Here is a 25,416-nt window from a genome sequence, read left to right as displayed (position 1 = left end):
TTTGTTTGCCCGACTATGTGTCAACAACACAAAGATTGAAACCTGGCTTTATGATCGGAAGGCACACTTACCCTTGTATGAGATAATTTAGAATGGTATTATGACTCACTCACAGATCTATCAACCTTTGTCCTCAATGAACAGTTGACCCTAAACGCTCACCCTAACCCTCGACCTAGATGAGAAGTCCAAACTGACCGTATATCTCCACCGGGTCTAGCCACGCTATGCCTTGTGTCATACGACTGGGCCACAATGCGGGTGACATTTTGAACGAGTTATGACACCTCAATCTGCTCCAGCGCTTCGTGCCATGAGCTAATGAGATGAATACAGCTTGATTTTCCACAGAGCCTACTCCCCAGATTAAGAATGCCGTTATCTCAGATATGAGAAGGCTCTATATAAATACATATTCTGTTTACCTCGAGGGAGGTAGATTTGAAACTCCTTAATTGGAAGTCATGGACTTGAAGAGGGTTTCTCCATTTTGTGTTTCTCCCCTCGGTCAGCTCAGGAGGTTTTATAGCCCTGCTTTTGCATTGCAAATACTGTTTTTCTGACATCTGCACCTGGTCACATGTCAGTCCTGAGTAGAATGTTGGCTGTATTCACACTTGGAAGGAGTTTAGAGGCTTGGTTTGGGGTAGGAAGCCCCTTGTTCAAAAATCGGCTGTGCAGGGGACAGTAAGTGCAGTAAGTTGCAGGAGATCTTGACAGAATCTAGGTGATGCATATTAAGTAGCTCCCTATGTGGTTGTGTGAGACGGTGTGTGTGAGTGGCTGTGCGACAACCCTTGTCTGACTGACAGTTTCCACAGGCATTAGAGGGAGTTCATAAATTCAGGGAATGGTTCCATCAGCTGCAGTTAAAATATTTTGTATTATTATTGGCCCAACCACTACAGCCTCCTCTTCTGAGGACAAAAATAAACGTTGTTTTTACAGCTTTTTCTTTTTTTGTTACATGTACATTCTAAACACACATTTTACATACATGGCACTTCTCACTTCACAGTAGTTACATGGTATGAGTATAGTTACTTGACATGCATCACATTCGGATAGATTATATCCAAACACATACTGTACCAGTCAAACGTTTGGACACACCTACTTATTCAAGGGTTTTTCTTTATTTTTACTATTTTCTACATTGAAGAATAATTGTGAAGACATCAAAACTATGACATAACATATACAGAATCATGTACTAACCAAAAAAGTACAAATAAAAAAAAAAACATCTAAATATGATGTATGTTTTAGATTCTTCAAAGAAGCCACCCTTTGCCTTTATGACAGCTTTGCACTCTCTTGGAATTCTCTCAACCAGCTTCACCTGGAATGCTTTTCCAACAGTCTTGAAGGATTTCCCACATATACTGAGCACTTGTTGGCTGCTTTTACTTCACTCTGCGGTCCAATTCATCCCAAACCATCTCAATTTGTTTGAGGTCGGGTGATTGTGGAGGCCAGGTCATCTGATCAGCACTCCATCACTCTCCTTCTTGGTCAAATAGCCCTTACACAGCTTGGAGGTGTGTTGGGTCATTGTCCTGTTGAAAAACAAATGATAGCCCCACTAAGCGCAAACCAGATGGGATGGCGTATTACAGCAGAATGCTGTGGTAGCTATGCTGGTTAAGTGTGCCTTGAATTGAAAATAAATCACAGACAGTGTCACCAGCAAAGCACACACACACCATCACATATCCTCCTCCATGCTTCACGGTGGGAACCACACATATCATCCGTTCACCTACTCTGTGTCTCACAAAGACACAGCGGTTGGAACCAAAAATCTCAAATTTGGACTCATCAGACTAAAGGACAGATGTCCACCGTGTTTCTTTACCCAAGCAAGTCTCTTTTTCTTATTGGTGTCCTTTAGTAGGGATTTATTTGCAGCAATTCAACCATGAAGGCCTGATTCACGCAGTCTCCTCTGAACAGTTGATGTTGAGATGTGTCTGTTACTTGAACTCTGTGAAGCATTTATTTGGGCTGCAATTTCTGAAGCTGGTTACTCCTCTGAACTTATCCTCTGCAGCAGAGGTAACTCTGGGTCTTCCTTTCCCGTGGTGGTCCTCATGAGAGCCAGTGTCATCCCAGTGCGGTTTTTGCGACTGCACTTGAATAAACTTTCAAAGTTCTTGAAATTTTCCCGATTGACTGACCTTCATGTCTTCAAGTAATGATGGACTACTGTTTCTCTTTGCTTATTTGAGCTGTTCTTGCCACAATATGGACTTGGTCCCTACCTTGTCACAACACAACTGATTGGCTCAAACGCATTAAGAAGGAAAGAAATTCCACAAATGAACAAAGGCACACCTGTTTAATGAATGAATTTCATGACATTTTATTTTTGTGTCAAATCGCCAATTGGCAACCCATCCCTTATGGGATTAATTGACACATAAACAAACATTACAATAATTAACTATGGTAATTAAATGATCATTCTTCTTCCGGCGTTCTCTGCATTGCGCATCACATAAAGAGTGAAAAAATAAATCAATACATAATAGTAAATAAGGTTATCCAAACAATAATTACATCCCTAGAGCAGTAAAATAGTATACATACATACATTGGGGCAAAAAATTATTTAGTCAGCCACCAATTGTGCAAGTTCTCCCACTTAAAAAGATGAGAGAGGTCTGTAATTTTCATCATAGGTACACTTCAACTATGACAGACAAAATGAGAAAAGAAATCCAGAAAATCACATTGTAGGATTTTTAAATGAATTTATTTGCAAATTATGGTGGAAAATAAGTATTTGGTCACCTACAAACAAGCAAGATTTCTGGCTCTCAGACTTGTAACTTCTTCTTTAAGAGGCTCCTCTGTCCTCCACACGTTACCTGTATTAATTGCACCTGTTTGAACTTGATATCAGTATAAAAGACACCTGTCCACAACCTCAAACAGTCACACTCCAAACTCCACTATGGCCAAGACCAAAGAGCTGTCAAAGGACACCAGAAACAAAATTGTAGACCTGCACCAGGCTGGGAAGACTGAATCTGCAATAGGTTTGAAGAAATCAACTGTGGGAGCAATTATTAGGCAATGGAAGACATAAGACCACTAATAATCTCCCTCGATCTGGGGCTTACGCAAGATCTCACCCCGTGGGGTCAAAATGATCACAAGAATGGTGAGCAAAAATCCACACGGGGGGACCTAGTGAATGACCTGCAAAGAGCTGGGACCAAAGTAACAAAGCCTACCATCAGTAACACACTACGCAGCCAGGGACTCAAATCCTGCAGTGCCAGACGTGTCCCCCTGCTTAAGCCAGTACATGTCCAGGCCCGTCTGAAGTTTGCTAGAGAGCATTTGGATGATCCAGAAGAAGATTGGGAGAATGTCATATGGTCAGATGAAACCAAAATATAACTTTTTGGTAAAAACTAAACTCGTCGTGTTTGGAGGACAAAGAATGCTGAGTTGCATCCAAAGAACACCATACCTACTGTGAAGCATGGGGGTGGAAACATCATGCTTTGGGGCTGTTTTTCTGCAAAGGGACCAGGACGACTGATCCGTGTAAAGGAAATAATAAATGGGGCCATGTATCGTGAGATTTTGAGTGAAAACCTCCTTCCATCAGCAAGGGCATTGAAGATGAAACGTGGCTGGGTCTTTCAGCATGACAATGATCCCAAACACACCGCCCGGGCAACGAAGGAGTGGCTTCGTAAGAAGCATTTCAAGGTCCTGGAGTGGCCTAGCCAGTCTCCAGATCTCAACCCCATAGAAAATCTTTGGAGGGAGTTGAAAGTCCGTGTTGCCCAGCAACAGCCCCAAAACATCACTGCTCTAGAGGAGATCTGCATGGAGGAATGGGCCAAAATACCAGCAACAGTGTGTGAAAACCTTGTGAAGACTTACAGAAAACGTTTGACCTCTGTCATTGCCAACAAAGGGTATATAGCAAAGTATTGAGATAAACTTTTGTTATTGACCAAATACTTATTTTCCACCAAAAATTACAGGCCTCTCATCTTTTTAAAGTGGGAGAACTTGCACAATTGGTGGCTGACTAAATACTTTTTTGCCCCACTGTACGTACGGACGGACGGACGGACGGACGTCACTTGAACCCAGTCTGACACTAAGAGAAGATTCATATGGTAGACAAGCCTATACACAATCTATATACACAAACACCATTAACCACATCGACGCTAAATATTTTTACAATTTAATTATAGGTAGCCCTTTTTCCTTTATCCCAGGCTTTATCTAAATATTCTGCGAACGGAAATACACAATGGACAAAAAAAACAATTTCAATTTCTCCTCATCACTCAGCCACATAATGCCAGGGTATATCTGGTGGGCTTTCTGGAACAAGAGCAAGCGGATATCATGATAGAAAGGGCAATAGAGGATAAAATGAGTTTCATTCTCTATTTCTTCGAGGTCACAATAATTACATAATTCTACTTCACCACAGTACCGCCCTGTTTCAATACGCAGAGGCAATATCCCTGATCTTACCTGTGCACATATCAATCTATGGTTTTTAGATAGGTAATACATAATATATCTCTCACACAAAAAGTCACCCTTAATCAAACAAAAGGTTCTCAATTTGGGTTTACGATTAATCTCCTCCACCCATTTTTTTGTGATATTGCATCAACAGTTGTTTTTTAATCATATCTATGTCTCCCTTAATTTGGTTTTTCGTACAGATGTTCACAGTTAGACTGTTGAAAAAGGTCAGACATTTCAGTTGCCCAGGCTATGGATAGATCCCATTGAAAAACTTTACTAGCTATTCTGGTAGTTGTCATATCCCACAAGTCTATTCCAAAGTCTCACCATACATGCCTTCCATCTCACCTCACAGGGTTCCCAGCCCATGTCCCCAGTTATTGCAAGAACAGGTGCAAACTTGTGTACACCTAAAAAGTAATGTACTGCTCTGCTATGAACATGTTCGTTTTTAAGACACCTAATGGCACCCCACACTCTTGCTGAATAGTACAGAACAGGACACACGCATGTCTGACACAGTTTGGAATACGTAGCTTAACCAATATCTGAGTGTTTTTGTTTTTTCTATTACCCCCCCGTATAGAACATTTGTGGGCAGAACTGAAAAAGCGTGTGCGAGCTAGGAGGCCTACTAGCCTGACTCAGTTACACCAGCTCTGTCAGGAGGAATGGGCCAAAATTCACCCAACTTATTGTGGGAAGCTTGTGGAAGGCTACCCAAAACGTTTGACCCAAGTTAAACAATTTAAAGGCAATGCTACCAAATGCTAATTGAGTGTATGTAAACTTCTGGGAATGTGATGAAAGAAATAAAAGCTGAAATAAATAATTCTCTCTACTATTATTCTGACATTTCACATTCTTAAAATAAAGTGGTGATCCTAACTGACCTAAGACAGGGAATTTTTACTAGGATTAAATGTCAGGAATTGTGAAAAACTGAGTTGAAATCTATTTGGCATCTATAAGGCTGATCACGGATCAATATTGCAGATTTAAGAGGAAACTTCAGTCATCAGCGTACTATGACACCTTTTTTAAGCCCTGGATTTCTAGCCCCTCTATATTATTGTTGGATCTGATTTTAATAGCTAACATTCCGATGGCCATAATAAATAGATACGCCGACAGTGGACAACCTTGTTTTACTCCTCTTGACAGTTTATTACTTTCTGAGAAGTAGACATTTTATTGAGTAAAAAATGTAATAATCCCCTCTCACTCACACACTTGTTACTGTCAAGTTCAACACAACAAAAGCAATATCTTTGGGCTACACTGCATTGTACACTTTCTGCCTGTGGACATCTGTTCTACAATGTGCCAGCAGAGCATGATACCCTTTGTTGGCATAATTGCTCTTTCAGGCAGCGAGTACACCTAACATAACCCTTTTGTATCCACTGTATTGAAAAAGTGAGAAAGAGGGAAAGTGTGTGGTGTTCCTTTCACCTAGTGGCATCCAGCTTAAGCCAGGCCCTGCTCCAGCTACACTTGTTTAACAAGCAACGTCTCATTTTCACCTAATTCTCTCATTCTGAAAGTTAACCATACACTGTAAAGTGAAAACTTGAGGAATGGCAAGGAGTCGTATAACGTTACCAGTTAATATTATAACGAATTGGTTAGGTTACTAACGTTAGCTCATCTGATGTTGTAACGTTAGCTAGCTCACCCCAGATTCCGTGGTCAGGCTTATCACCTAACTCTTCGATATCGTTCAGGGGACGCGCTGCTGTAAGTTAACTGGTAAACTGCCTTTCAACTCTCCCGCTGTCTTTCCAGAGCACGCGCTGATGCTGTAACTAGCCATTCTCTTCTCTCTTCAGTCTCATGCTGCATCCTGTTATGTGAACGATTTGGCTGTGCCTTGGATACAGCCAGTATTGCTCCAAATGCACATCACTAGTTCGCATACAGCCAGTAGTCTCCCCGCTCAAACTTTTCTCGTCGGATCTACACGAATCACGTAGGTCACCTATTTTGGATTCAAAACGATGACTTTCGCCGAAAGGTGACTAGTTTGCATCCCTGAATATATCAATTCTTGCCTTTTCAAAATCTACTATGAATACCAGACCTGAGTAGTGTTCGAATCCTCATACCGTACTATTTGTGGCGTAAATTGAGTATATAGCATGTTTTTTGGTCATAGTATGATATAGTTAGTATGCCAAAAGTTCCGGATGTCATACTAAATTTAACAAAATATGAAGTATACACGCAGAGGACACTCTTTCCGTACTTAGGGCCCATAATGCAATTCTTCAGGAAATGGGCATGGCTTCATCTTTTTCAGATTTGAAGAAAATGGCGGAAAATATGCAGCCGAAGTCCAACAAGAGCGGATAGAAATTCATTGCTTTAACTAATTATGACAAATGTTTAGAAAATGTTGAGCAATGTAATAAAGTAATGACTTTTCAAATACGTTACCTTACATGTTATGTTGGCTGACAATTTGTTAGCTACGCTGTCCTTATGAACCGCATAGGATATCGGTATGTTAGCTAGCTCCCTAACGTTAGTTGGCTACTTATACATCCAATTTGCCAGTATATTAACTATAGGCCATCTAACTAACTACCAAATGTTGATTGACTTGATTATTCCCGTCATTCCGAGCTTAGCTAAATTGTATAGTCGTTGTGCGTTCTCAATGTACATGCTGGTGCTTTTGTAAATTCGCTCTGGCTATATACTCCGATTTCAAAGCACTCTCTCTGAGTGTACCAGAGCGCAGAATAATTCATTTAATTTAACCTGTTGAATATGGCTGGTGCCAGTAAACGTTAGAAAAAACCCACAATTCAACAGCATAGTTACAGTCACCAACGCTCTGGATGACATGAAAACTGCCTAACCAGCTCTGCTAGGGCGAGTAAAATGGTCAGAGTGGTCTCATTTGTGTCTGGAAGTAGCTAGCATGCTAGCCAACATTAGCTTCGGTGCTTGACTGCCGTTGTAAGGCAGCCCTACTGTAAATCAACCCTACTCCTCGGCTCGAGCGTCCAGTGTGCTCTCCGAGAGCGAAACTGTCGGAATGTCAGTATGGGTATTCGAACACAGCTCTGGTTTATCAATTTTTCATGGTGTTCTATTGTTTCCAGTATTTGTCTTATATTATCTCCAATGTATCATCCATGTAAAAAACCTGTCTGATCAGGATGAATTATCTCCAACAACACCTTTTTAATTCTATGTGCTATGCATTTTGCTAGGATTTTGCATCACAATGGACTGGATCTTCATACTTAGCACATGGGTCCGGTTTCAGTAATAGTGAAATCAGACCTTGCTGATACTGATAGTACCATTTTATAGGAGTGGTTAAAACATGCTAATAATGGATCTTTAAGTACATTTGAAAAATGTTTGATATACAGTGCATTCGGAAAGAATTCAGTCCCCTTCCCTTTTGCCACAGCCTTATTCTAAAATTCTTTACATCGTTTTCTTCCCTCATCAATCTACACACAATACCCCATAATGACGAAGTGAAAACAGGGTTTTAGACAATTTTTCAAATGTATTAACTTAAAACAGATACCTTATTTACATAAGTATTCAGACCCTTTGCTATTAGACTCGAAATTGAGCTCAAGTGCATCCTGTTTCCATTGATCATCCTTGAGATGTTTCTACAACTTGATTAGAGTCCAGCTGTGGTAAATTTAATTGACTGGACATGATTTGGAAAGGCCTGTCTATATAAGGTCTCACAGTTGACAGTGCATGTCAGAGCAAAAACCAAGCCATGAGGTCGAAGGAATTGTACGTAGTGCTCCGAGACAGGATTATGTCGAGGCACAGATCTAGGGAAGGGTACCAAAAAATGTCTGCCGCATTGAAGATCCCAAAGAACATAGTGACCTCCATCATTCTTAAATGGAATTCATTTGGAACCTCCAAGACTCTTCAAGCCAAGCGTCACATCTGGAGGAAACCTGGCACCATCCCTACGGTTAAGCATGGTGGTGGCAGCATCATGCTGTGGGGATGTTTTTCAGCGGCAGGGACTGCGAGACTAGTCAGAATTGAGGGAAAGATGAACGTAACAAAGTACAGAGAGATCCTTGATAAAAACCCTTACCAGAGCGCTCAGGACCTCAGACTGGGGCGAAGGTTTTACCTTCCATCAGGACAACAACTCTAAGCACACAGCCAAGACAATGCACGAGTGGCTTCGGGACAAGTCTCTGAATGTCCTTGAGTGGCCCAGCCAGAGCCCGGACTTGAACCCGATCGAACATCTCTGGAGAGACCTGAAAATTGCTGTGCAGCGACGCTCCCCATTCAACCTGACAGAGCTTGAGAGGATCTCCAGAGAAGAATGGGAGAAACTCACCAACTACAGGTGTGCCAAGCTTGTAGCGTCATACCCAAGAAGACTCAAGGCTGTAATCGCTGCCAAACAAAGTACTGAGTAAAGGTATACTATATTTACTTATGTAAATGTGATAAAGTTTTTTATTTGTTATACATTTGCATAGAAATTCTATAAACCTGTTTTTGCTTTGTCAGTAAGGGGGATTGTGTGTAGATTGATGAGGGGAAAAAATATTTAATCCATTGTAGAATACGGCTGCAACTTAACTCCATCCCTCTGTGTTCCTGCTTGCTCTTTTTATTTATTTTTATTTCACCTTTATTTAACCAGCACAGAGTTACACATGGGATAAACAAACGTACAGCCAATAACACAATAGAAAAATCTATATACGGTGTGTGCAGATGTCGTAAGATTAAGGAGGTAAGGCAATAAATAGGCCATATTGGCAAAATAATTACAATTTAGCAATTAAACAGTGGAGGGATAGATGTGCAGAAGATGAATGTGCAAGTAGAGATACTGGGAAGCAAAGGAGCATAAAAATAAATAACAATATGGGGATAAGGTAGTTGGGTGTGCTATTTACAGATGCAATGATCAGTAAGCTGCTCTGACAGCTGATGCTTGAAGTTAGTGAGGGAGATCTAAGACTCCAGCTTCAGTGATTTTTTTGGCAATTCGTTCCAGTCATTGGCAGCAGATAACTGGAAGGAAAGGCGGCCAATGAGGAGATACTTACTTACTTACTTACTTACTTACTTACTTACTTACTTACTTACTTACTTACTTTATTGTCCCCATGGGGAAATGTTGTTGCAGTGTCATGTACACGTTTAAAGTGCCGTTTAAATACAAAACAAAAATTGACACTACTACTTTCATAACAGTTACATACCAATATATATATTTTTTTTTAAAGACTAGCCTGCTGAACATGAGCCCGAGCTATTTAGAAGGGATTTCACACCTGGCACAAATTATTGTCTAGTTCTGTTTTTCCTGCTGCGTCCAGGGGGGAGTAGTTCAAAGTCCGGGTACAGGGGGTGGCTTGGGTCTAAAATGATTTTGTGATCCTTGCTGAGGGCCCTGACCTTAAAGATCTCATCCAGGCCTTTCTGTTTGACTCCAAGTACATTGCTTGCTGTGGTGATAATCCTTCTCAGTATATTTCTCTGGCTGACAGTGGCATTGACCAGTGAAATATACCTGCTGGAGCGCGTGCTAGGGTGGGTGCTGCTATGGTGACCAGTGAGCTGAGATAAGGCAGCGCTTTACTAAGCAAAGACTTATAGATGACCTGGAGCCAGTGGGTTTGGCGATGAATATGTAGTGAGGGCCAGCCAACGAGAGCATACAGGTCGCAGTGGTGGGTAGTATATGGGGCTTTGGTGACAAAGCGGATGGCACTGTGATAGACTACATCCAATTTGCTGAGTAGAGTGTTGGAGGCTATTTTGTAAATGACATCGCCGAAGTTAAGGATCGGTAAGATAGTCAGCTTTACGAGGATATGTTTGGCAGCATGGGTGAAGGATGCTTTGTGGTGAAATAGGGAGCTGATTTTAGATTTAATTTTGGATTGGAGATGCTTAATGTGAGTCTGGAAGGAGAGTTTACAGTCTAACCAGACACCTAGGTGTTTGTAGTTGTCCACATATTCACAAGTCAGAACCGTCCAGAGTAGTGATGCTAGACGGGCGTGTGCGGGCAGCGATCGGTTGAAGAGCATGCATTTAGTTTTACTTGCTTTTAAGAACAGTTGGAGGCCACAGAAGTAGTATTGTATGGCATTTAAGCTCGTCTGGGGCCAGAAGTATACAGAATGGTGGATCAGAGAATCACCAGTAGCAAGAGAGACATCATTGATGGATACAGAGAAAATAGTCGGCCCGAGAATTGAACCCTGTGGCACCCCCATAGAGACTGCCAGAGGTCCGGACAACAGGCCCTCCGATTTGACACGCGGAACTCTATCTGAGAAGTAGTTGGTGAACCAGGCGAGGCAGTCATTTGAGAAACCAAGGCTGTTGAGTCTGCCAATAAGAATGTGGTGATTAACAGAGTCAAAAGCCTTGGCCAGGTTGATGAAGACAGCTGCACAGTGTTGTATTTTATCGATGGTGGTTATGATATCATTTAGGACCTTGAGCGTGGCTGATGTGCACCCATGACCAGCTCTGAAACCAGATTGCATATCGGAGAAGGTACGGTGGGATGCGAAATGGTCAGTGATCTGTTTCTTAACTTGGCTTTCGAAGGTTTTAGAAAAGCAGGGTAGGATAGATATAGGTCTAGAGTGTCTCCCCCTTTGAAGAGGGGGATGACTGCGGCAGCTTTCCAATCTTTAGGGATCTCAGACGATACGAAAGGGAGGTTGAACAGGCTAGTAATAGGGGTTGCAACAATTATGGCGGATCATTTTTTAGAAAGAAAGGGTCCAGATTGTTTAGCCCAGCTAATTTGTCGGGGTCCAGATTTTGCAGCTCTTTCAGAACATCAGCTATCCAGGATACCCGGGCCAGGTCGATTAGAAAGGCCTGCTCGCTGACGTGTTTTAGGGAGCGTTTGACAGTGATGAGGGGTGGTCGTTTGGCAGCGGACCCAAGGCAATGAGGCAGTGATTGCTGAGATCCTGGTTGAAGACAGCAGAGGTGTATTTAGAGGGCAGGTTGGTCAGGATGATGGCTCTGTCAGACTGTTTGGCGATACCAAGCGGGGACACCAAAGCTCTACCTAATCACCCTTTAAGCCCTGCACACCGGATCTCTGCTTGCATTGCGTGGAATAGGCCTGTGGGGAGTCCGGAAGGCCTGTACCTCGCCGTCTTATGGAGAGTGAATAAGTACTGGTAGGTAAGGGGAGGAAGTGTAGTCAATGACCGAGATTGGACAATTTATCATTTAAAGCAATGATCTGAGCGTTTCCTTGCTTTTTGATTGGCCTGTTAGGCCTGAGGGGGAGTATACCAAACCTTGTTAGTTGATCCTAATAGGCTGGAGTGAGTTTGCCAGCTTGGCGCCATTTCAACATGGAAGGTGAGGTAGCTGGATAGCTAGGCTGACAGTGCTGTGTTCCGGGATGGAATGGCATCCCAGATACACACTCGTCCGAGGCCGAGTCTTGCAGCCGTCCCATACATCTCTCTACATGGGGTGGGCGATGACAAGCGTGAATCACGGAGCCACCTTTTAGATCACTCGTTGGACTTGTTCTGCGCTAATTGTTTACAGTGTGCCAACACGAACGGACCTCTTTTTATACCTTTTATGCAGAACTCAGAGCTCACATTCTCCAGCCCAGGGTATTTTTAACTGTCTCTAACACCACTGTGTGACCGCAGCAAGGCAAAGCTGAGTGCTTCTGTCTGCTGCTTCCCTTTCTCCATGACCTCACTCTCTTCCACTTGTCTATTCTCCCGGCGGGCTGTGTTTGGGCAGGGTGCCCGTAACCAGGGGTCAGTGTGTGTGTGTGGGAATGGTGCCCTTAGTCACCATCCTCAGCTAAACCTGATGCTGAGTCTGGTTTTTAACTAAACCTACAGTAAGTGGATGCCTGGTCTTCACTGGCACTGTGTGTGCTTGTCTACATATGTGCGTGGACAATTGAAAGAGAAGGCTTGTCACTAAGGGCTTTGGATTGGAACCAGTCTGTGCCCACTGAAAAATGTTACACGAAGATGGGAACCATGCGCCACAATGGTTTAATCGCATCATCTCCCAGAAGTGCCTACAAGTCACAGACAATTAGAAGCAACTTCTCTCTACACTGGCCTCTATGTCCTCTGGCTGTAGGTTAGTTGTGTTATTATCAGCAGTGTTAGCGATGCTAATGCTAATCTAATGGTATCACATTGTAGTGTTAGCGCACTAGGCCTTTTAGTTGTTTTCCCTGTCATTCTAGGCTTGGTTTTATGGACTCGTCACAACTCTAGGCTAATCCCAGAGGAGTGCAGTGTGTGCTGATGCAATTATATCTCTGGTGGTGTGAATAAAGCGTGTATTCATTCCCTTAATTGAGCGATGCAGGCTTCTCTGGGCAGGGGGATGACATGGGGGAGATGCTAGCTGATGAGCCGGCCTACCGTATTGTCTGTGCGTTGAGGTGTGGTGCTTCTAGCCTGCAGCGCTAATGAGGAATTTGGCAGGAAGGGGGGGGGGGCCTGAATAGGCTTAGAGTACCTATCTCAATGCAATGTACAATAGCAGCGTAATTAGCACACAATACCAGTCTGAGGACTATTACCGTGCCTTCAGAAAGTATTCACAACCTTTGACTTTTTCCACATTTTGTTGTGTTACAAACAATACCCCATAATGTCAAAGTGGAATTATGTTTTTGACTTTGTTGCAGCCTTGTTGCTAGCCCTTGCATAATCCATATGAAGTTAGCCTCATATACAGTGCATTCGGAAAGTATTCAGACACCTTGACTTTTTCCACATTTTGTTACTATTTTTGCTTAGTCAATATGGGGTATTGTGTGTAGATTGATGAGGGAAGAAAAACGCTTGAATCCATTTTAGAATACGGCTGTAACGTAACAAAGAAGTGGAAAAGTGGAAGGGGTCTGAATACTTCCCGAATGAACTGTAAGCTTACCATGTGACTGTGCGCTTTTTTGTCTGGCTTTCTGGCTCTGGTTAAGACTGAGGGGCCCAGCTGTGTGTGTGGTTTCGCCACCAGACGGAGAGCAGACACAGAAACCTCAAAACCAGCAGTTCCAGAGAAAGAGAGAAACAGAGGAAGCCAGGGAGATTAATTTTCCCTTGCTCCAGTTCACCCTCTAAAACCACTGAACCTAAGATGGTACCCCATCGCCCCGTTTATGAGATGGACCGGGCTCTCCCTCTGACCCCTGCCCTCCCGTCTCTCCCCAGGGCTCTCAGACTGATGAGTCACTGTGTGTGCTCCTCCCCTCCCTCTGCTCTGTTCCAGCCCTGGGCTGAGTACACACACACTCACACAGAGCGAAAGCAGCTGCGGAGGCTCTGACACTGTGTGAACAGTGAGGCAGGAGTATTGTGATACAGTCCCTTCTCGTCACAGATCACAGCAAGTAGCCTTACCACAGTCATGTTGGCTCTAGCTGTAGGTAGCTGTGCAGATCTGTGCGCATCACAAACACTCTTGTCTCCTTGCTCTGATTAGTTTAGTAAGGGAGCGTGATTCCTCCTGAGATCCAGGAATGCTGGCTGGCTGACCGGAGCAATTCATTGACATTCTGGCTCTTTTTAAACTACTGGTCCCCAAAGGCCCTTAGGGGCCACTTCAACAACGATGTCAGATAAGGGTAGTGTTGAAAAGAGTCTCTCGCAATCAGCGATAATGGGATAATAACCAGCCAATCAAACCGTATAGAGTTTGATTAACATTATTGTCTAAAGATAGAATCTTACAAACATGGTTGAAGGTTGGATGAAAATTCTTCAATAATTAGTTGTATGCTGCTGTGTAAGAACAGTTTTTTTATTCTCGGATGACATGGTCATGCATGGTCTGTTCCGACATTTGTTGACGTGATGTATGTGAGGTAATTAGTAATGTCATTACTAACTTTGCCCAGTAGAAAGTTCCAGGAAATGGAGTTAGTGATTAATGTGCCCACACCAGCTCCTTTGATCAGCCTGAGTAGTTTAATTCCATGCTTTCATGAAAAGAGATGACCAGACCGTGAATTCTGCTCAACCAGAGAATTCTGCTGCCATGCTTCTTCTCTCTGACCAACAAACACAAAAAAACTTGAACTGCTTGATATGGGCATTTGACTGGAAGATTACAAAATCTAATAAGGCTCTCGTAGTAATGTAATTTAGAAATCAGAAAATTAAGAACAGAAAAGGTTCATTAATAATCTCAATGGAATAGTAAAGAACACAAGTTTAAAAAATGATATATGCATGTGGACACCCCCTTCAAATTAGTGGATTCTGCTATTTCAGCCACACCCGTTACTGACAGGTGTATAAAATTGAGCACTCCGCCATGCAATCTCCATAGACAAACAAGTGCTCTGTGACTTTCAAAATGGCACCGTCATAGGATGACACTTTTCCAACAAGTCAGTTTGTAAAATTTCTGCTCTACTAGTGCTGCCCTGGACAACTGTAAGTGCTGTTATTGTGAAGTGGAAACATCTAGGAGCAACAACGGTTCAGCTGTGATGTGGTAGGCCACACAAGCTCACAGCGGGACCCCCGAGTGCTGAAGCACGTAGAACATAAAAATCGTCTGTTCTCGGTTGCAGCACACACTACCGAGTTTTAAACTGCCTCTGGAAGCAACATCAGCACAAGAACTGTTAGTCAGGATCTTCAAAAAGTGGGTTTCCATGGCCGAGCAGCCGCACACAAGCCTAAGATCACCATGCGTGATGCCAAGCGTCGGCTGGAGTGGTGTAAAGCTCGCCGCCATTGGACTCTGGAGCAGTGGAAACGACAAATCAGATACCTGCCCCAATGCATAGTGCCAACTGTAAAGTTTGGTGGAGAAGGAATAATGGTCTGGGGCTATTTTTCATGGTCGGGCTCAGCCCCCCTAGTTCCAGTGAAGGGAAATCTTAATGCGACAACATACAATGACATTCTAGACAATTCTGGTCTTCTAACTTTGTGGCAACAGTTTGGGGAAGGCCCTTCCCTGTTTCAGAATGACAATGCCCCAGTGCACAAAGCAAGCTCCATACAGAAATGGTTTGTCAAGATTGCTGTAGAAGAACTTGACTGGCCTGTGCAGAGTCATGACCTCAACTCCATCAAACACCTTTGGGATGAATTGGAAAGCCGACTGCGAGCCAGGCTTAATCGCTCAAAATCAGTGTCCGACCTCACTAATGCTCTTGTGGCTGAATGGAAGCAAGTCCCCGCAGCAATGTTTCCGACATCTAGTGAAAAGCCTTCCCAGAAGAGCGGAGGCTGTTATAGCAGCAAAGGATGGACCAACTCCATATTAATGCCATGATTTTGGAATGAGATGTTCGACGAGCAGGTGTCCACATACCTTTGGTCATGTAGTGTATGATACTTGTGTTTTTGCTTACTTGGCTATATCAGGTTGTTAAATTGAGTTATACTGGAGAACTTCTGAGGAACAGGTCTTAGATGTCACTGTTAGTGACTGTGCCTTTGTGCTATTCCGTATGTCTTACTTAGCAGTGTACACACCCTTCGAGTTTGTGGTGTCAAAGTATTTTTCTGCTTAGTGCTCAACCTCACTCAGAACAGCCCAGTGCCACAGTTCAGCATTTTCTGAGTTTGTGCTGGAGCCATGCCTTTATAAATGCTCCCCCCCCCCCCCCCCCCCTCCTGTCCAGCACTGGGTTCAAGTTCGGACAGAGAGAGGAGGAGAGAGAGGGAGAAGTGGATAAAGACAAGAAGTGACAATGACAGACAGAGAGAAAAAAGAAAGTTGGAGACAGGCAACAAAGACAGTCTGAGAAAAAGAGAGCACGAGACAGAGGAAAGAGAGAGGGGCAGAGAAAAGTAAAAAACAGGGAGAGATTGAGTCTGTGACTTTAGTGAAGGGGGGGGTGGACATGACTCCCCATCCTTATACGGTTACATGCAATCCTGGCACGGGTACTGAGGAGCAGCAAAACATGCTCATTTAAAGCTTAAATAAACACTGGCCTACATATCCGGCACCCTCCACAGCACAGCACCTCGTCCTCCCCACAAGGGAAGGGGCAAGAAAGAATGCTGTGGAATTTGAAAGGGAGTGCATTTGTTTGTTTTTTTTACCTTTATTTAACTAGGCAAGTCAGTTAAGGTTTGGCCCAGTTTGGTAGCCACATACATGGCGGGAATGTGCTTGGAGTGGAATTTTAGAAAGAGTGAGAACTTAGTCCGAAACAAATGTAGGGAAATGACTTGAAAGCGGAGGTACAGTGGCTTGCAAAAGTATTCACCCCCTTGGCACTTTTCCTATTTTGTTGCCTGACAACCTGGAATTAAATTAGATTTTTGGGGGGCTTGTCTCATTTGATTTACACAACATGCCTACCACTTTGAAGATGCAAAATATTTTTTAATGTGAAACAAACAAGACAAAAAAACAGAACTTGAGCGTGCATAACTATTCACCCCCCCCCCCAAAAAAAAAGTCAATACTTTGTAGAGCCACCTTTTGCAGCAATTACAGCTGCAAGTCTCTTAGGGTAAGCTTGGCACATCTAGCCACTGATTTTTGCTCATTCTTCGAGGCAAAACTGCTCCAGCTCCTTCAAGTTGGATGGGTTCCGCTGGTGTACAGCAATCTTTAAGTCATACCACAGATTCTCAATTGGATTGAGGTCTGGGCTTTGACTAGGCCATTTAAATGTTTCCCCTTCAACCACTCAAGTGTTGCTTTAGCAGTATGCTTAGGGTCATTGGCCTGCTGGAAGGTGAACCTCCGTCCCAGTCTCAAATCTCTTGAAGACTGAAACAGGTTTCCCTCAAGAATTTCCCTGTACAGTGCCTTGCGAAAGTATTCGGCCCCCTTGAACTTTGCGACCTTTTGACACATTTCAGGCTTCAAACATAAAGATATAAAACTGTATTTTTTTGTGAAGAATCAACAACAAGTGGGACACAATCATGAAGTGGAACGACATTTATTGGATATTTCAAACTTTTTTAACAAATCAAAAACTGAAAAATTGGGCGTGCAAAATTATTCAGCCCCCTTAAGTTAATACTTTGTAGCGCCACCTTTTGCTGCGATTACAGCTGTAAGTCGCTTGGGGTATGTCTCTATCAGTTTTGCACATCGAGAGACTGACATTTTTTCCCATTCCTCCTTGCAAAACAGCTCGAGCTCAGTGAGGTTGGATGGAGAGCATTTGTGAACAGCAGTTTTCAGTTCTTTCCACAGATTCTAGATTGGATTCAGGTCTGGACTTTGACTTGGCCATTCTAACACCTGGATATGTTTATTTTTGAACCATTCCATTGTAGATTTTGCTTTATGTTTTGGATCATTGTCTTGTTGGAAGACAAATCTCCGTCCCAGTCTCAGGTCTTTTGCAGACTCCATCAGGTTTTCTTCCAGAATGGTCCTGTATTTGGCTCCATCCATCTTCCCATCAATTTTAACCATCTTCCCTGTCCCTGCTGAAGAAAAACAGGCCCAAACCATGATGCTGCCACCACCATGTTTGACAGTGGGGATGGTGTGTTCAGCTGTGTTGCTTTTACGCCAAACATAACGTTTTGCATTGTTGCCAAAAAGTTCAATTTTGGTTTCATCTGACCAGAGCACCTTCTTCCACATGTTTGGTGTGTCTCCCAGGTGGCTTGTGGCAAACTTTAAACTACACTTTTTATGGATATCTTTAAGAAATGTCTGTCTTCTTGCCACTCTTCCATAAAGGCCAGATTTGTGCAATATACAAAGATTGTATACAACAAGATTGTTGTATCTCTGCAGTTCATCCAGAGTGATCATGGGCCTCTTGGCTGCATCTCTGATCAGTCTTCTCTTTGTATGAGCTGAAAGTTTAGAGGGACGGCCAGGTCTTGGTAGATTTGCAGTGGTCTGATACTCCTTCCATTTCAATATTATCGCTTGCACAGTGCTCCTTGGGATGTTTAAAGCTTGGGAAATCTTTTTGTATCCAAATCCGGCTTTAAACTTCTTCACAACAGTATCTCGGACCTGCCTGGTGTGTTCCTTGTTCTTCATGATGCTCTCTGCGCTTTTAACGGACCTCTGAGACTATCACAGTGCAGGTGCATTTATACGGAGACTTGATTACACACAGGTGGATTGTATTTATCATCATTAGTCATTTAGGTCAACATTGGATCATTCAGAGATCCTCACTGAACTTCTGGAGAGAGTTTGCTGCACTGAAAGTAAAGGGGCTGAATAATTTTGCACGCCCAATTTTTCAGTTTTTGATTTGTTAAAAAAGTTTGAAATATCCAATAAATGTCGTTCCACTTCATGATTGTGTCCCACTTGTTGTTGATTCTTCACAAAAAAATACAGTTTTATATCTTTATGTTTGAAGCCTGAAATGTGGCAAAAGGTCGCAAAGTTCAAGGGGGCCGAATACTTTCGCAAGGCACTGTATTTAGCGGCATTCATCATTCCTTCAATTCTGACCAGTTTCCCAGTCCCTGCTGATGAAAAACATCCCCACAGCATGATGCTGCCACCACTACTCTTCACTGTGGGGATGGTGTTCTCAGAGTGATGAGAGGTGTTGGGTTTACGCCAGACATAGCGTTTTCCTTGATTGCCAAAAAGCTACATTTTAGTCTCATCTAACCAGATTACCTCCTTCCATAGGTTTTTTCTGGCCACTCTTCCTTAAAGCCCAGCTCTGTGGAGTGTACGGCTTAAAGTGGTCCTATCGACAGATACTCCAATCTCCGCTGTGGAGCTTTGCAGCTCCTTCAGGGTTATCTTTGGTCTCTTTGTTGCCTCTCTGATTAATGCCCTCCTTGCCTGGTCTGTGAGTTTTGGTGGGCTGCCCTCTCTCAATCTGATACACGTCAAATCAGTTTTCTTGATCTTTTTATCTTGTGTGAAGACAATGTTCCATACACTGATCTTTACAGGAAACCTACTAATCGTAACATTTAGTTGAGGGCTGATAGTTGTCATCCACTTCCCTTGAAAAACAGTTTGCCCTACAGCCAATTATATCAAATCAAAAGAATTTGTAAAAAAAAAAAAAAAGATTTCGAAAGAAAAATGGCTGAGACGCAAAGAAAATTCAAGGAGAGGGGGTATAAAAATGGTCAGATTAATACTGGCATTGAGAAAATTCAAAACAAAAACATGACCTTTTTCAAGGTCAGTCTCGCAAAAATAAGCATTCTTGCGTTCTTTTCCTTTTTTTTTTTTGAATTTTACCCCTTTTTCTCCCCAATTTCGTGGTATCCAATTGTTGTAGTAGCTACTATCTTGTCTCATTGCTACAACTCCCGTACGGGCTCGGGAGAGACGAAGGCTGAATGTCATGCGTCCTCCGATACACAACCCAACCAGCCGTACTGCTTCTTAACACAGCGCGCATCCAACCCGGAAGCCAGCCGCACCAATGTGTCGGAGGCTACACCGTGCACCTGGCAACCTAGCATTCTTGCGTTCTAACTACCCACTATTCAAAGTGCTCGGAACAAATTAAGGGAATCGTTCACAAACATTGGCACATTCTAAGATCCGATGATAGTATCGGTAATGTGTTTTCGGACCTTCCCTTGGTCGTATTCTCGCGGGGCAGAAACCTCAGTGATCAATTGGTAAACTCTGATTTACCACCCCAAGATATCGCTGCACAACATCTATTTGCACCCCTACTGGATGGAAACTACAAATGTAATGGCTGTGGTCAATGCAATGGCACTTATAAATGTAGATCCTTCAAACACCCCCAAACAGGGAAACAGACCCCAATCAAAGGTGTTATCACGTGCTCCACTAAGGCAGTTATTTATCTTATAACTTGTCCTTCTGGTAAAAATGATGTGGGTAAAACAAAGAGAGAATTAAAAGTACGTATCTCGGAGCATCGTAATACCATTAGGTGCAAAAACTCGACTTACCCAGTTGCGGCCCACTTTTTGGAAGAAAACCACTTGATTTAGTCTCTACGTTATATTGGCATCGAACATGTCATGCCTCCCTTAGGTGACCTCGACAATTTATTGTTAAAACGAGAGGCTGCCTGGATCTTTAATTTAAGGACCCTTGCTCCCTTCGGTCTAAACGTAGACTTTGATCTGAAGCCATTCTTGTGATTTTGCTATTGTAAATGTTTGTAGGCTTATGTAGCCAAATTTGATCTATGATCGTACGCTATCCATTTATGTTTTTTGTATGAGAATTAACCAATGGTATCAGGCCACACCCAGCCATGATTACAGACACCTGTGTGTGTCTTTTGACACTATATAAATGAGTCATCCAGCAGTGTTTATCATTATACCCTGATGAAGACAGCTTGTCTGTCGAAACATTGGACATAAATATTTTTGCATCTGAGCTCCTAGAGTGTGCGACTCTCTTTTATTTTTTAAGGGTGGCCCTCTCTTGGCAGGTTTGTTGTGGTGCCATATTCTTTCCATTTTTTAATAGGATCGATATATTGGTGCTCCGTGGGATGTTCAAAGTTCTGATATTTTTTTATAACCCAACCCTGATCTGTACTTCTCCACAACTTTGTCCCTGACCTGTTTAGAGAGCTCCTTGGTCTTCATGGTGCCACTTGCTTGGTGGTGCCCCTCGCTTAATGGTGTTGCAGATTCTGGGGCCTTTCATGTGACACTTAGATGGAACACAGGTGGACTTTATTTAAATAATTATGTGACTTGTGAAGGTAATTGGTTGCACCAGATCTTATTTAGGGGCTTCATAGCAAAAGGGGTGAATACACCACTTTTAATTTGTTTTGAATTTTTTGAAACAAGTCATTTTTTTCACTTCACCAATTTGGACTATTTTGTGTATGTCCATTACATTAAATGACAGGTTGTAATGCAACAAAATATGAAAAATGCCAAGGGGGTGAATACTTTTGCAAGGCACTCTGAGTCAGTTGACAGTAGTTTGACTCAGCTCGTCATTTAAATAAATACGGGCTACACAATTGAGTAAATTAAAATGTCTTTATTAAGAGGACTTTTCTGTATTTTGTTCTACCATTGAACCGTGTTTCTTTTGTACCTAGGGGACGCCTACGATGTGTGTGCCATATGCCTGGATGAGTATGAGGAGGGAGACAAGCTCCGGGTCCTGCCCTGCTCTCACGGTGAGGCTTGGCCTGCCATGCCCTCTACCCCCTCCTGACACACACACCAACAACCTACTACCCTAAACCCATCGACTTGCCACCTGTGCTCCTCCACTGCAGTCCTCTAGATCAGTGTTTTCCAACTCTAGTCCTCAAGTACCCCCAAAAGTACACATTTTTGTTGTAGCCCCAGACAAGCACACCTAATTTAAATGCGTCAACTAATCACTAAGTCCTCAATGAGTTGAATCGGGTGTTTTTGTCCAGGGCTACAACAAAAATGTGTGCTGTTGGAAGACTAGAGTTGGGAAACACTGCTCTAGATACACAAAAGTATGTGAACACCCATTCAAATGAGTGGATTCAGCTATTTCATCCACACCCATTGCTAACAGGTGTATAAAATCAAGCACACAGCCATGCAATCTCCATAGACAAACATTGGCAGTAGAATGGCCTTACTGAAGAGCTCAGTGACTTTCAATGTGGCATCGTCATAGAATGCCACCTTTCTAACAAGTATGTTCTTCAAATTTCTGCCTTGCTAGATCTGCCCCGGTCAACTGTAAGTGCTGTTATTGTGAAGTGGAAATGTCTAGGAGCAACAACGGCTCAGCCGCAAATGGTAGGCCACACAAGCTCACAGAACAGGACCGCTGAGTGCTGAAGCGCATAAAATGTGTCTGTCCTAAAGTTGCAACACTCACTACCAAGTTCCAAACTGCCTCTAGAAGCAACGTCTACACAAGAACTGTTCATCGGGAGCTTCATTAAATGGGTTTCCATGGCCGAGCAGCCACACACAAGCCTAAGATCACCATGCGCAATGCCAAGCGTCGGCTGGAGTGGTGTAAAGTTCACCGCAATTGGACTCTGGAGCTGTGGAAACGCGTTCTCTAGAGTGAGGAGCAGTGTTTTCTGGAGTGAGGAATCATGCTTCACCATCTGGCAGTCCAACGGACAAATCTGGGTTTAGCGGCTGCCAGGAGAACGCTACCTGCCCTAATGCATAGTGCCAACTATAAAGTTTTGTGGAGGAGGAATAATGGTATTGGGCTGTTTTTCATGGTTTGGGCTAGGCCCATTAGTTCCAGTGAAGAGAAATCTTAACGCTACAGCATACTGTGCTTACAACTTGGTAGCAACAGTTTGGGTAAGGCCCTATCCTGTTTCAGCATGACAATCCCCATGTGCACAAAGCAAGGTCCATACAGAAATGGTTTGTCGAGATAGGTGTGGAAGAACTTGACTGGCCTGCACAGAGCCCTGACCTCTACCCCATCGTACACCTTTGGGATTAATTGGAACGCCAACTTCGAGCCAGGCATAATCGCCCAACATCAGTGTCCAACCTCACTAATGTGCATGGCTAAATGGAAGCAAGTCCCCGCAGCAATGTTTTCCAACATCTAGTGGAAATAGTGGAGGCAGCAAAGGGGGGACTAACTCCATATTAATGCCCATGATTTTGGAATGAGCAGGTGTCCAAATACTTTTGGCAATGTAGTATAAAACACCAGGTCATGTGTTGATGTCTCAGTGGGAGACAGTCTGAAGGGCTCTACTGCACCCTGTGCTGTTCCTTGAACCATGCCTGTCTGTATCATCCCAGAAAATCATCTATTTGGCTCCAGCTCACTTTGCTGCATCTAATATGCAGCTGGCCTGACCGCTAGTGTTCTTAGAAAACCACTGTAGCTTCTGTCAAGCTATACTAATACTGTATACAGTACTGGTAATGTAGAAGTTAAATAGACTAAATGCCATTTTCTTGTTGAAAATGGCTGGTTTTAAAGCATTATTTCCTGAAGCTTAAATCCTAGTATTCTAATACATTAAGCTAGGTTTGCCTTTGAAATTCCCCATTACCCTGTCCAGGTGTTGTAGCCAAACCTAATCAAAATTGTCCACCCTTATATAGTCAGTAGATAACAAGCACACCCTTAGGATTACCTTGTGTGTTGTACCTTTGATTTACAACCCTAGAAAAAACCTACATGCTGCCTATGATTGTGAGTGTCATGACCTGTCCTCTCCCTCCCTCCAGCTTACCACAACAAGTGTGTGGACCCCTGGCTGACCAAGACCAGGAAGACGTGTCCTGTGTGCAAGCAGAAGGTGGTCCCCTCTGCGGGCGACTCAGACTCCGATTCGGAGGAGGGCGACAGCGGGCCCGATGAGAACGAGGTGTCAGAGAGCACCCCGCTGCTGCGCTCCCTGGCCTCCACCAGCGGCCACTCTTTTGGCACCATGTTGGGCGCCTCACGTTCCGAGCCCGATCAGGAGTCCTCCGAGTATGAAGACGACCACCTGGACACCAGCGACGACAGCAAGGTCACCGTGGAGACAGTGGTGCAGCTGCAGGAGCCTCGTCCTGACGACCACGACCCGGTCCGTGCCTGATTGGTTGGCCTGAGTTGACAGACAGGTGGCCGGTCCCCCGCCCCTCTCTCCCACTCACCCTATGGGGTTGCAGAGACTCACGCTGGTGGCGTGGTCAAGAGGATTTGTTTCATTTTTACATCTCCCTCCAAGTTTAGAATGCAAATCACCTTAATTCTCCATTTGTTGTATTTTTAACCTGATTACTGAAGGGTGGGACAATGTGCAGATGGTGTCGTCATGTGTTTTGGGCTAAACGGCGTCGATTTCACAGGAATGTTGCCGTACAGTAGACCGTATTTTACTCTGGTTTGTCAGTATGGGGTGGTTTTCTGCAGACATCCTCCGACTAGGGTTATACTCTATTCACTGTGAGAAAGGGCTCGATGCTCTCGTGTGCACGAGCATGCTTGACACCAACTGTGAAGGAATGCATTGAGTATATAAATAATGTATAGATCACCATAATTAACATCTTAAAACATTGATTATTTTGTAGCCTGTATATCTGTAGTCTGGGGAAGCAAAAAAATGTTATATTGTATATATTTCTGCTGTATAGAAATATCTAAATCAAAGTACTATACAGCAGCCTTTTATAAAATCGATTGAACTGACCTTTTCCATGTGAATATATAAAACGATTGGCCATGGGAACTGGGTTTTGACAATCGGTCTCTACCCTGAGATCCGGGAGCCAGTCGCTCATCTCAGAGTATGATTTTGATGCGACTGATATGTTACGTTGACCTGCACAGACAAAATTAAGCCAAACCGGTTATGCATTCAGCCAAAGATAGGTTTGCTGTGTGTTTGACCAATGTTATGGGTAACCTCTTAGCAGTCGTGTAATACAAGCAGAGGGGGTGGGGAGAAACAGTTTTGTTCAGGTAGTACCCGCATCTACACTGCTACAAGCAGCCTGCTGTATACTTCATTTGGCTAATCTAGAGCCATCACATACCACTTCTCTGAAATGCATGATGCCATTGGTGGATAGGTCTTGCAACATGTATTTGGTTTCACGTCGTAGGACGTTCTACAAGTAAAAATAGTTTTTTTAATAAGACTTGAACTGTTCTATGTTGAGTCCTGTTGCCTTTTTATTTGATGTCTTGTAAACATCTTATGCTCACACATGCCTGTATTAAATTTAATTCCACTTCAATAAAGACACTGTTTGTCAACAGAATGCTGAGGCCTTCCATCCATTTCAAGAGGTTTGTGATCAAGGCACAAAGCTACAGTGATTTAATGAAGTGTGTTCTTCATCGTCAATAAGTTTTATGATGGATCAGATGGATCAATTTTAGAATAAGGCTGTAACGTAACAAAATGTGGAAAAAGTTGAGTCTGAATACTTTCCGAATGCACTGTATAGCCTAGTTGATTTTATTAAAACACATAGGGTGTTTCTATATATGGATAAATACAAGTTTTAAAATTTGGTTGGTCAAAAG

The 25,416-nt window shown here is 43.2% G+C and overlaps 1 protein-coding gene across 3 annotated transcripts in view; it reads left to right on the top strand.

Annotated features, from left to right (window-relative positions):
- LOC110524005 (E3 ubiquitin-protein ligase RNF13) overlaps positions 1 to 25,148 on the top strand; it is an 86,035-nt gene extending 60,887 nt beyond the window's left edge. For all 3 annotated transcript variants that reach the window (XM_021603269.2, XM_021603271.2, XM_021603270.2), the window contains 2 exons: positions 21,512 to 21,592; positions 23,622 to 25,148. In XM_021603269.2, coding sequence (XP_021458944.2) covers positions 21,512 to 21,592; positions 23,622 to 23,977 — 437 coding nt within the window. In that variant the 3' untranslated portion in view covers positions 23,978 to 25,148. The remainder of the gene's footprint in view (positions 1 to 21,511; positions 21,593 to 23,621) is intronic.
- The last annotated feature ends 268 nt before the right edge of the window (positions 25,149 to 25,416 follow it).

This window comes from Oncorhynchus mykiss, chromosome 5 (genome assembly GCF_013265735.2).
Source record: "Oncorhynchus mykiss isolate Arlee chromosome 5, USDA_OmykA_1.1, whole genome shotgun sequence".
NCBI lineage: Eukaryota > Metazoa > Chordata > Actinopteri > Salmoniformes > Salmonidae > Oncorhynchus > Oncorhynchus mykiss.
This window is presented reverse-complemented; position numbering and strand designations above follow the sequence as displayed.